General features: G+C 44.0%; 1 protein-coding gene across 2 annotated transcripts in view; it reads right to left on the bottom strand.

Annotated features, from left to right (window-relative positions):
* TIAM1 (T-cell lymphoma invasion and metastasis 1) overlaps positions 1-13,471 on the bottom strand; it is a 177,461-nt gene that overhangs the window by 140,902 nt on the left and 23,088 nt on the right. For both annotated transcript variants that reach the window (XM_006886757.1, XM_006886758.1), the window contains exon 3: positions 5,486-5,933. In XM_006886757.1, coding sequence (XP_006886819.1) covers positions 5,486-5,933 — 448 coding nt within the window. The remainder of the gene's footprint in view (positions 1-5,485; positions 5,934-13,471) is intronic.

Genomic DNA, 13,471 nt, shown 5'->3' with positions numbered 1-13,471 from the left:
AAGAGAGCTGTCCATGTCTTGGTTTATGTATTGCCATAACAACAAAAAAGAGAAAAATATTCTCATTTGGGAGATAATTTAGAAAAATCTCTGCCCAATTTCCAGATTCTCTGCATTTCATTTTTCAATATCTAAGAGTTTCTAAGAAAGAGTCAGTAGCAAGCCCTGCTTTTTGAGTGACAAGGACAAAGTCCTGAGTACATCAGTATAGAATGGGAACTCATTAGGAACAAACAGCAAAGGACCCAGTGGCTCCATGTTCTGGGCCTGGATCCTGACAGATGGTGTCACTCAGATCTGGGTCACCATGTAAGTCAAGGATCCATTCCTCCAACGTGCTCCTGGGCTGTGCTCTCAAAGCCCACACGCTGGCTCTCTCTGTCACTTATTCTCTAAGGAAATGACAGAAACAAAGCAAAGCCCTCTGCTAGGTTCCAAGTTAAAAAAAAAAAATTACCTAATTATACAGCTGTCCTCAAATTTAGTGTGGTTAAAAAAAAAATACCCAGGAAGAGTCTTTTGAAATCCCTGATTGAGGGCCCCTCAGTCAAATCCAGTTAAGCCTCGTCTGACTGGGTACATATGCTGTGAACCCAGGAATCTGAATCTTTACCAAGGCTCTCAGTACCCAGTGTATTGCTCAGAGATGACTGAGGTCCAAGTGGACAGCTCAGCAGGTTTTTTAAAAAACCTCAGCATGAGATTGCAGGATAATTTGGAAAAGGATGGTACTGATGATTGTGCAACATAATGTACCTAACTGAACTGGCAAATGTTTTGGTCTGTGTTATTTAACCACATTAACATAATAAAGAATAAAATATTTAGAATATATAAAAATGAATGAGTGAATGAGTGGAAGAAAGAAAGGCAGACAGTGGATACCCCAGGAAGTGGGCAAATCGATCTGAATAGTAGTCATCTATGTTAAAAAAAAAAAAAACCCAAGACCTCAGCACTGTGGTGGCCTCGTGGTAAAGGAATTGTGCTGCCAGCCCAAGCCAGGTGGTTGGAATCTACCAACTGCTCCACAAAAGGAAGGGGGGTGGTCTCCTCTCAGGCCATTTACAGCCTCTGAAAACCCCCTGGAGGGTGTTTTAATTAATAAAGGATAAAGCCTTTCTATAACTATCATCAATTATCAAAGTTGATAGAGTTTCCAGAGGCATGTTGTTTAGGAAGTGGATGCCACTCCTGCTTCCAAAACAACAACAACAACAACAACATATATTCTAATGAGCAGAGAGCTCTAGGGGTCTAGTGGTAAGAAGCTGCCTTTCAACCTCAAAGGCACATGGTTCGAGGTCACCAGCTGCTCCATGGGAGAAGGATGGGCAATCTCCTCCTATGCAATTTATTGCCTCTGAAAATCCACCAGAGGGTCAGCTACGGGTCTGTTCCAACTCTACGGTACACAACAACAATGAACAGAGGCTGAAGATGAAGATGAAGATGAAGAGAGCTGGAAGATAGATGGCTGGTGGAAGAGGAAGGGGTTTTATCCCTCATCTCATCTCACTGACAAAAGCAGAGCGGTGGCCAAGACCCAGGATCTCTCAGACACAACCAGCAATCCCCAGGTAAGCCAAGGCAGGTCACATTGAACAGGAGTAGTTGTCAAAAACGCTCGCACAGGATGACTACCTGATCTCACAAGTAGGTCAATTATATTAAAAAAATAGCCTTTTCCCAACTCGCATTGTTGTTAGGTGCCATTATGTTGGGTCTCACTCACGGGACCCAGTACGGGTAAAAGAAGAAAACCCTACTTGACCTGCACCATCCTCACCATGCAGAAGCTCATTCACATAGAAAGAATATGGTGGGTGTGCAGACGGGGGAAAAAAATTATCCAAAATGTAAAATTCTTACTCTCTTCCCATGTAAAAAATGTCAGCACATATTTCTATTTAGCATAGAAAATAATATTTAAAGTTCTATATCATTTTTTTCTTGTGCTTTTCCACAGAAAATATTATGATCCTAAGTATTCCCAATGTTGTTCGAACTTAAAAATCACTGAGACAGACATTCAGAATGTGAACAGGATTAGAGAAAGACCTGACTCTTTGTAAGACATTCTTGGAGGTGGAACAAGAATATAGAGCAACCTGGCATATGTGAACTGGACATGAAAACATTCCATACTAAAAATGCAGCAACATTAGACACACAAGCCATGTAGCAGTAGCGGAAGGCCCACAATATCAGCCAAGAGTCCTCTGTGAAGAGTTGACTGCTACTAGTTTTAATTTTCCTTTTCTCCTACAGAAATAGAACTCTCAATAATACCCAGATGTCATCCAGAAGTAACCCAATCACCCTGCCTCCCTTGCAGCTAGGTCTGACTCATTTCTGGCCAATAGACTCTAAGCGGACACAATTCATCAATCTCCCAGGTTAGCTTCAGGGCTGAGGATATGCTTGCTCTCCACAACTTCAAATGTGGACCAGCAAGCTATGCTGACCATCAGCCAAACCTGTTGCCATCAAATCCATTCTTACTCTTGACAACTCCATATTGTTAAGAGTAGACTTGTGCTCTACAGTATTTTCAATGGTTGGTTTTCTCACAAGTAGATCACTAAGTCTTCCCCTGGGTAGACCAGAATCATTAACCTTTCAGTTAGTAGCTAAATGCATCACCATCTGCACCACTCAGGGGCTAATCTTGGCCATGTTGTTGTTGTGTGTTGTTGAGTCAGAACTGATTCATAGTTGACCCTCCACAAGGTTTTTAGATGCAGTAAATTGCACAGGAGGAGATTGCTTATCCTTCTCCCAGATACTGACCTGGGGGCGGGGGAAGGGGTGGGGTAGGAGTGGAGGCAGGGGAGGGGAAAGAAGGTAAATGAGCAACAAGATAGAGGGAATCTGGACCTTGGATGAGATCACAGCAAAGAGTGGCCACACTGGCCTTGGATGATCTACATGTGTTAGGTGGTGGTGGTGGTTGTTATGTGCCGTCGAGTCGCTTGCGACTCACAGCGACCCTATGTACAACAGCCCTAAACTCTGCTCTGTCCTGTGCCAATCATACTGTCTCTGACACACCCATCCCGATTACCCCAGTCACTGAATCAATCCACCTCATAGAGGGCCTTCCCCTCCTGCGCTGTCCCTCCACCCTCCCAAGCATGATGTCCCGCTCCAAGGACCTGTCCCTCCTTACAACATGTCCAAAGTATGTTAGACAAAGCCTCGGAATCCTTGCCTCCAAGGAGCCACCCAGTTTAACCCTTTCCAGGATGAATCTGTTTGTTTTCCTAGCAGTCCATGGTATTCTCAATACTCTTCTCCAGCACCACAGCTCAAAGTCCTCCTTTGCCTTGGGCACTGTCAATGCGAGTCTACTATTTAACACATTCCTTTCTTGATTCCCCAGGTACTAAGGTAGTAGCTGGCACCTGTGACAGGAAGTCACCAAGTTCTCTTGTCACAAAGAAGTTAGCCTGACCATCTATACACAGGCGTTTTATTAACCTCACTGAACACATCTGTAGCTGCTCCAAATCTATATGACTGGATAAATGCACTGCCTGGCAGTTAATAAAATCCACTACCAAATGGCCTCTTTCATTCACCTCACTTGGCAATCCCAAGCTGCTTCTTCCCAGGCCCCTCCCTCCCTCCCTCCTTCCTCCCTTCCTTCCTTCCTACTAATCAAGCCAATACACCAACCTGCTTCAAATCTAGCTTGTGACAAAAACTAAGTTTGCTTGAAAAAAATGGTTTTTTTTTTTCTTTTTAAACCACAGAGTTACAAGTAAATGATCATTTCTATACTACTAAGACACATGTAAAAATATAAACAAAGATTTCAAAAATGGAGATCTAATGACGATGAATCACAACATAAAAAAAGAATTATGGTTATTAATGAGACAAAAATGCATGCATGCATCTATACACATACACACACATGTACAAATATGCAAAATTTATGACAGTGATTTTTTTTCCACAAATATGCTGGCTTTTTCCAGTTGCCATCAATCAGCTCCAATCCAAGGCAACCCATGTGCGTCAGAACAGAGCTGTGTCCCACAGGATTTGCAACAGCTGACTATTATGATTGAAACGTGTGCCCAAACATTAAGTATTGTAATTACTAATCTCTATATAGGAATCCCATATAGGAATAGGCTGCCTTTGTTATGTTAAACAGGCAGGAAGAATATAGGGTCGATTTTGTGTCAATCTGTTTTTTGAGATACTAAAGAAACTAAACAAATTAGCTAATAAGCAGAGATGAAGAGAGAGGCCAAGCCACACTGAGATTTCCCACAAACAGAAGTTCAAAGAGACAAGGACCTTCTTCCACAGCCAAAAGAGAGAGAAAGCCTAACCTCTGAGCCAGTACCCAGAGTTCATACTTTCACCCCTGCAAACTGTGAGAAAATGCATTTCTGCTTGATAAAGCCTTCCTCCTGTGGTATTTGTTATAGATGATTACAACATTGATTTTTCAGAGTTGCATCTCAAGTCCTCTGACATCTGAGTGGATTTCAAATCTTCAACCTTTCAATTAGCAGTTGAGAATATTAACTATTTGCACCACCTCAAGCCTCTAAGTAGGATCGCTGCCAACTCAAGAAGTGGCAAACCAGCTCAGCTGAAGGATGTGCAATTTCCTCTCACACAACTATCTGAAAACAGCTGAGGGCCAGCTATGAGTTGGTTTTGACTCAATGGTACATAACAACAACAACACTAGACACTCTAAGATGGTTCAGATATGCAATTAACCAATAAATTGAACCTTATGAAATTACAGAGATAGTCTATAAATTTTAACCTAAAAAGAGAAATTTCTTTATATTCAAAGTAATTATTTTCTCTCTTCAAAAAAGGTCACCTTCAGTGGTACTTAATTATCTCACTAACTTAAATGATTAAGATACACAAAGAGAAAGATACAGAAAGACAGAGAAAGGAAGGAACTCTTCAAAAGTATCATCAGAACCAGTTACATACAGAAAACTACTAAACATCATTCAAGGAAGCTCTGGTAGCTTCGTGCTAAGAAGCGGCCGTGCAATCTCAAAGGCATGAGGTTCGAATCCACCAGCTACTCTTTGGGAGAAGGACAGGCAGCCTCCTCCTGGGTGATTAACTGTCTCTGAAAACCCACTAGAGAGTCAGTTATGGGTCATTTCTGACTCGATGGTACACAACAAGAACAGGAAGTTACGTTATTGAAGGTCTCTACTCATATTCACTAACCAAAAAGGTTGGAGGTCTGCACCCACCCACCCAGAGGCACTGAGGAGGGGAATAAACACCTGGTGATCTACTGTCAATACCCTTGGAAAATCCTATGGAGCAGCTTTACACTGTCACACCTGGGGCTGTCTTGAGGTGGGACAGATCCAATGGCAATGAGTACTGCAGGCTTTACATACTTCTCCAGCTTGATTGTGATAGCTGACATCCCTCACTGAGTGCACAGTGATCACACGTGCATCGGTCCTCCCTTCTTTACCTTTCAGGGACACCCAGTAGTGCTTCCACTTCCTGCGGGTGGCCGACTCCACCTTCTTGTTCTTCTTGTGCACGAGGAAGTTCTTGACGGCCAGGGCGCCCGCCTTGCGCACGGTGCCCTGCGCGGCCGTGAGAAGGATGTCCGACTGGCCGGGTGAGCTCAGGGTGCCGCTGCTCTGCTCGTCGCTGTGCGCGGAGCCCGCCTCCTCCAGGCTTTCGCTGTTGGTGGTGCTCATCTCCAGCTCCCGCCGGAAGTTCTCGTACACCCCCTGGCGAGCTGCATCCCCGGTGGAGCTGCTCCCGCTATCGCTGCCCACAAAGGCCCGGCCAGTGGGGGGCGAGTAGCTCGAGGTGGTGGCATTGGAGCGCCTGGAGAGCAGGTCCGTGTCGGTGGTGGCACCTTCGATCCCACTGTCTGCAAACTCACTGCCCTCACCGGTGTTAACATCCTTGGGAGTGGAGAAGGAGAAAAAGAAGACATGCATCATGCTAAGAAGTAACCCTGGAACTCCTGTCAGCCCAGCCTGGGGCTCTGTAGCAGCAAGGCACCCACTGGGTATCGCTGATCCCCACCTCTCCTGAATGCATCACTCCTTCTCACCCCTAGGACCTCCAAAAGCCCAGCTCACCCACACAGCCCCTCAGCAAATGCAAAGCCATCCCAGCATGGCCACTATCCCTTTGAAATATGCCAGAAGTAGAGAGAAAGAAAAAAACCAAACAAACAAAAACAAAAAAAAAAACAACACAAAACACCAAGGACCACTTCAAAGACCTTCCAGCTGTTCTGACTCAGATAATTAACTAATTGGCAAATCAGCTATTGAAAACCTCCCACGGCCACGCAGAGAGTGCCGAGCAGCTCAGCAGCCTCGCCCTCAATCCGCTGCCTTGGAACTCGGGAGAAATTGTAAGGCTAATCAGCAGGTTGTTCAGGGGCCGGGGTTTGCAATCCATAACACGGTCTTTACGGCTCATAGCTTTTCTACTTTTAATAAAGGACCTTCTTAGAACTCACTGGTATCATGTGGCAACTCAAAAGGTAGCTTGTGCACACCTCACCCACTTACCCAGCAAGGACCCATGTCCCAGGAAGAGGTAAAGGTCCTCATACCCTCGTAGGCTTCCCTTCAGGAAAACAAGCAGCCTCTCACTTGGCATTGTGCTACTGACTCAGTCTGTGGGGCCCACAGCTCCACCGTGGGCTCTCCAATTACCTTGTCCTTTCAGAGCCGGGATGCTAGGAGCCTAGAGCAAGCTACTCGCTGCCCCTGGGCCAAGTGAGAGCTTGGTGCAACTGCCAAGAGGCTGGGGGGTATCAGTTCCCGGTTGAAAAACATTTGCAGAGTCCAAATCACTGTCCCTGCTCTCAAGTTGAACATTTCCGGAACGGACAGGTCTGGTCTTAAATCAGAACCTTAATGGCTCTATAAAGTGCTATAGGCATCACCATAAACAATAATTAAATAATGGTAGTAATCAAGGGAGGATGATGATAGCAATATTGGACACGGCAGCTCAACAGTCTTATGTAGAAGAAATGAGATTTGTTTTTCTCAAAAGAACAAGGATAAGAGTCTGACATAGAAAAGCCATGCGAAGAAACATGCTTTGGGAGTTTTAACCTTTTTTTTTTTTTTGCTATTAGCATCATAAATAGCTAATTATGGTTCAGAAATTTTAAAAGTAATGGAAAAATCTGATATGCTTTTTTAAAAAATGAACATATTGGGTTTCTATCTTTGCTAAGGAACTATGAGATAGAAGGAACCAAGATATAAACTAAGATTGTACAACATAAGACCCAAACAGGGACTGTGTGCACATCCCCATCTAGGCCTCTTGGCTACTTCTAAGTCTGGGCCTTGAGGTTCACAGTCATCAGGAACAACTAAAGTCATGCAAAGCCAGGTATGGAATAAAGCAAGGGCTGGGGGTTACTGGTAGCAGCAGCAGGTAGTTGGGCTTCTTTCTCAAGAGCAAATGGGGCTTAGATCCGTGTGAAATCAGAAGACTAAAGAGAACTTAAAAGACCTGGTTGCTATTCATTGGAATCCAACTCATGGAGACGCAGGGGTATCAGAGGAGAACTGTATTCCACAGAGTTTTACGTGGCTGGGTTTTTTGGGGTTTTTTTTTTAATTGCCAGGTCTATCTTCTGATGCCCTGCTGAGTGGACACAACCTTCAATTCTTTAAGATACCAGTTGAGCAAATAAACCCAAGGACTCAAGAGGATTTGAGAATGAACAGGTGAAGAAATCACAGTTGTAGGTCATATGCAGACCCCACTAGCATTTGCCCCATCTCATGCTATCTGCTCTCCTGCCACCACAGATGGTCAGCCACACAGGACTCAGACTTGCTGATAAAATTCTCCACTCAAACAGGAAAATGTTATCAACCTACATTTCTCTCTGGCAGGAACATTTACCATATGTTCCTCTCTTGATGTAGGGACAAAAACTGGAAAGAAAAGTTGACAAACAGTGATTATTTAAGGCAACCCTGAGAAGAAGATGAGTTTGTGAACTTTCCAAATTTTGAATTAATTTTCCTACATCTCAAGGAATCAGCCATAATTACTCTCTCCTCTAAAATGTAAAGAGATGTACAGGCTTCTGTGAGCTAGGGAACAAGAAACAGCAGAGATAGCATTCCTCACTGATAAAAGAGACTCTAAGTTGGACTTAAGATATGAATAAGGAACAAAACGACTCCACCAATTTCCCAGGAGTTGAATTTGACATGGTTCAACTTCACGTGTGTCAGAGAACTCTGCTATGGAGGATTTTTTTCTTTTTTCCAATGACTAAGGTTTCTGAAATACCATATTTTTCTGCAAATAACATTTGTTTTTCATATTTGTTTACTAGCCACTCCTTCCCTGCAAGAGGTATTTTTGCAAACATTCTATGCTATTTTTTTTTCTAGCAGCGTGTGAAAAAAATTTTGGCATAGCTGCACTTATGAAAATACCTGCTGAGGGAGAAGGAGTAGCTGGCAAATAAATATAGAAGGCATGTGTTATTTTCATAAAAATACAAATTTCCAGGATGTCTTTTCCAAAGCATCTCTAGGTGGACTTGAACTTCTAAACTTGGCAGCCAAAGGCATTAACCTTTGCACTCTCCAATATTTCCAAAACAAAACATCATCTTACAATTTCCAAGCTTCTAGAATAGGAAAGAACCTTGCATAGCCATTTTCTGGATTAAAAGATAAAGACTTAGGAGCTCAGAAATCTATTTGGCAGCAGACAGGCAGCTGGAATTCATGATTCTAGTATCTACCTATGAGGGGGGCTCTGGTGGTCTAGTGGAAAAAAAAAATAATGCTGCCAAACAAAAGGCACATGGTTCGAATATACTAGCTGCTCCAAAAGAGAAAGACAATCTTCTCTCTCAGGATTAATTGTCTCTGAAACACTACTGGAGAATCAGCTACAAGTTGATTTCGACTCAATGGTACACAACAACAGTACCTATTACACTAGAATATGACTACTTCATTGCTCAACTATAGGCAGAACTTGACTAGATTCTGTCTAAAACTCAATGCCATGTTGTTGTTGTTATGTGTTGTCAAGTCGCCTATGACTCATAGCAACCCAATACAAAATAGCTCTGAATCCTGCTCCATCCTGAGCCAACCTCACTGTCTTGGACACACCTGCCCCTATTACCCCAGTGCCTATGTCAGTCCATCTCATTCAGAGTCTTCCTCTCTTACATTGTCCCTCCACTCTTCAACCATGATGTCCTTCTCCAAGAAACTGGTCCCTTCTGGCAACATGCCCAAAGTATGTGAGACAGAGCTTCAAAATCCTTGCCTCCAAAGAGCAGCCTGAATTCATCCTCTCTAAGACCTGTTTGTTTTCTTGGCGGTTCATGGTATGTTCAATACTCTTCTCTAGCATCACAACTTAAAGGCATTGATTCTTCTTCTGTCATCCTTAGTCACTGTCCAGCTTTCTGATGCATAGCAAGCAATTGTGAAGACCATGACCTGAATCAGGTGCGTCTTAGCCTCTAGACTGACATCTTTGCACTTCAGCACTCTGGAGAGGTCCCTGGCAGCTGTCTTTCCCAATCCAAATCATCTTTTGATTTCGAGGCTGCTGGTTCGAAGAGTGCTGATTGCAGACCCAAGCAAGCTGAAATTGTTGACAATCTCAATCTCTACCCCATCTATCATGGTGCTATCATTTGGTGCAATGGTGAGGATTTTTATATTGAAGACTGCAGTCCTTAACTCTCTACAGTAGATACTTCAGGTTCTGCTCAGTTTCAGTGAAAAAGGTTGTGTCATCTATATAACACAAGTTGTAGATGAGTCTTCCTCCAATTCTGATGCCATACTCCTCCTCATAAAGCCCACCCTCCCAAATGATCTGTTCTGCACATAGATTAAAAAAGTATGGAGACAGGATGAATCCCTGATACACACCTTTCCTGATCCTGAACCATGCAGTGTCTCCTTGCTCTGTTCTGACAACTGCCTCCTTGTCCAAGCATAGTTTTTGCATAAGGACAATCAGCTGTTCTGGGATTCCCATTCTCAAGGTTACCACAATTTGTTGTGATCCACTCTCCTTAATTTACAAAAATGTTCCTTCTAATGTTCCAAGTTTGAGAGCTCTGGTGACCTGAGGAGTTGTGCTGTCACCTTAAAGATTCAAATCCTCCAGCTGTTCTGAGGGAGAAAGATAGGCAATTTCTTCCTGTATGATTTACCTCTAAAAACCTGCTGGAGGGTCAGTTGTGGTAGGTTCTGACTCAACAACACTTATCAACAACATTATTTTCCCAGTAAAAGCTAAATTGGCTGTTAATCTACTTTGACTTATCCTCCACAGCTCTAAAACCAGAAAACTCAAGCAGAAGCGGAGGAGGAAAGAAATGGAAACAAACAAGCTAGTCCTCAGGAGCACAATCTCTCAATATCTGCTTCACTCCCACCACCATCCATCCCTTTACAGAACACCTCTTTGTCTCTCTTTCCACTAAGCTAATTTCTTGAATACTCACCTCTTTGTAAGACCTGAACATCTGCACATGTCAACTGAGGTGGTAACTTTACAACTGTCCAAACTGTGTATGCTCCACTTTAGGACAGTCACATCACTGGATGAAGAAGTTACTGGTCCAGGTTGGAGACCAGACGGCCCAGCTGAGTCCTCATACTTTGGATGCAGACAGCCTGGCTGTAACCACTGGGGAATGCTCCCATCTGCGATCCAGACAGAAACTCCGCCTTGTCCCACAAGTGTTTGGTTAACCAGGCTCCTGTACACCCATGCCTCCAGTGATACATGGCTCAGCCCATTGAGAAACTACAGCTGCCAAAGCCCATCTCCTGAGGAGTCATGAGGTTGGGGTGTCCTACATACCCAAGCACTCAGTACCCATGGAGCCAGCTCAGGACTCTAGCATGAAATGGTGATGAACCCCTGCAAGAAGTACTCCACACCCGAGTACTCAATGAGAGGCATCCACATGCCATAGACATGCTAGTAACCTCCACATTTATCGCTGTGAGTCATCCATATCAGTGGGGTATGTCACCCACATTCCCAGGGGTCCTGGGTGGTACAGTTAACACGCTTGGCTACAAACCAAAAGACCAGAGGTTCCAGTTCTGAGAAAAACCTCAGAAGAAAGGCTGACAATCTATTTCCAAAAACAAACAAACAAACAAAACCAAACACTGGCCTTAAAAACCCTTATCTACGGAGCAGGGTTCTAATCTGACACACACAAGAGCACCATGAATCAGTCAAGTCAACAATGACCAGTAGTGATAGACTGAGATTTCTAAGCTTGCCCTAGAAATAGCCAGACAGGGTGGGGAGAGACTGCATTATAAACCACTGTCAGATGATGTTGATGAAGAGGCTCTGGATTCCTCTTTGAAAGACATCAATCAGATGCTCCCACCCCTACCTCCCTGACTGAGGCTTCACCCCAGAAAGCCATCACTGTCTGATGCCAGGATGCACATCACTCTAGTAAGGCTTCCAACTACTCAGAAGGAAGGCAGTGAGACTGCTGTTTCCTTCCCTCATCACAATGCAAGCTTTCCACGGCATTTGTGAAAGGTGGTCATCATTCTGAAGGACTCCTCGTTCTACCCACCTCAGTTTCAAGGACACATCACACCTGAGAACTTCCCTCTCCCCCACACCCAGAAGCAGCTGCTGAAACCCCTTCTTACCAGCAGCACTGGTCCCAGAGGATTGGACCAGGAACATTCCCACAGGAGCCCTGCTGGCTCGGCCACCAACGCCAGGGAGACAAGACAGTCCTTATCTAGATGAGTGTCCTACTATCTAGGCTCTCCTAGAACAATGCATCAAATAATACATCTTAATCCAAAAGTTGTGCAGATGGCACAACCCTGCTTGCTGAAACTGAGGAGGATGTAAAGCACTAGCTGCAGAAGGTCAAGGACTGCAGCCTTAAATATGGACTGAGGCTTAACATGAAGAAAACAAAGATTCTCACCACTGGGCCAATTGGCGGTGTCATGATAGATGAAGAGATTGAGATTACTGACATCTTCAGTTTGCTTGGCTCTATAATCTACACTCTTGGTACCAGCAGACAGGAAATTAAAGGACTAATTGCATTGGAAAAGTGTGCTGTCAGAGACCTCTCCAAAGTACTGAAGAGCAACAATATCAGTCTGGAGACTAAGGTGCACCTAATACAGGTCATGGTCTTTACAATTACTTGCTATGCATCAGAGAGCTGGACAGTCACTAGGGATGATAGAAGGAGAATTGATGCCTTTAAGCTATGGTGCTGGAGAAGAGCACTGAATATACCATAGACTGCTAGGAGAACAAACAGGTCTGTGCTGGAGAGGGTGAAGCCAGGCTGCTCCTTGGATACAAGGATTCTGAAGCTTCATTTGACATACTTTAGACATGTTGGAAGGCAGGATCAGTCCTTAGAGAGGGAGGTTATGCTTGGGAGAGTGGAGGGACAGTGCAGGACGGGAAGACCCTCGATAAGAAGGATTGATTCAGTGACTGGGGCAATGGGGGTTTAGGTGTGTCAGAGACAGTAAGATTGGTACAGGATAGATACAGCAGGGTTTAGGGCTGTTGTACATAGGATCACTATGAGTCACAGGTAATTCAATGGCACATAAGAACAACAACAATCTGAAAGCCTGAAGGGATCATGGGAAAGGTGGGCCTGAGCTAGACAGAGAAAGCACTTCTAAAGTGGTTCACAGCCCAGATTTCTTAAGACACACACACACACACACACACACACACACACACACAAACGCAAAAGAAATTCTCTTGTGCAGACACACTCTGACTTTGGAGATCTGAACTGGAAGCCACACTCATAGAGTGGGAAAGGGAAAAGTTGTCATTGAATGGATTCAGCACAGGGTGATGCCATGTCAGGATAGACCTGTGCTCCAGGGGGGTTTTCAATAGCTGGTTTATCAGAAGCAGACCAGTAGACTTTCTTCCATTCTCCTGGGTAGACTAGAACCTGTAACCTTTTGGTCAGCAGCTAAGTACATCCAATGATTGCACACAGAGGGTTCTTCTGTTCTCCTAATGACAGAGCCTCTAAAGTTAGATTTTCAGAACATATTCATCAGATTCCACTGTAAATGACAATTTCCTAAAATGAATGTAGACACTTCCCTATTAGATGTGCAAATGGCCAACTATAGCCCACAACAGTCGGCAGCTGCCAAGAGTTTTCTTAGCCATTTCAGCTGGGCAACAAATGCACAAATGAACTCCCATTGAAATGGAGGGAGACGAGAGTCAAATTTAGTTGGCTTTCACTCCCAAGAAAACTGGAAGATAACCCAGTATGACCAACTCTGAACTATTGATATTATAGAGTTTAGGCTCCAAACGTTTCAACAGGGGATTTACAAATACTCCAGGGGACAGGATTTCTGTGTTAATGATATGGTGATACAATTCTGGAAAGTGAACCAGCCACAAA

Source organism: Elephantulus edwardii, unplaced genomic scaffold (genome assembly GCF_000299155.1).
Source record: "Elephantulus edwardii isolate Elephantulus edwardi_28Jun2011 unplaced genomic scaffold, EleEdw1.0 scaffold00051, whole genome shotgun sequence".
Classification (NCBI taxonomy): domain Eukaryota; kingdom Metazoa; phylum Chordata; class Mammalia; order Macroscelidea; family Macroscelididae; genus Elephantulus; species Elephantulus edwardii.
The sequence above is the reverse complement of the archived record's forward strand: the minus strand, read 5'-3'. Positions and strand labels throughout refer to the sequence as shown.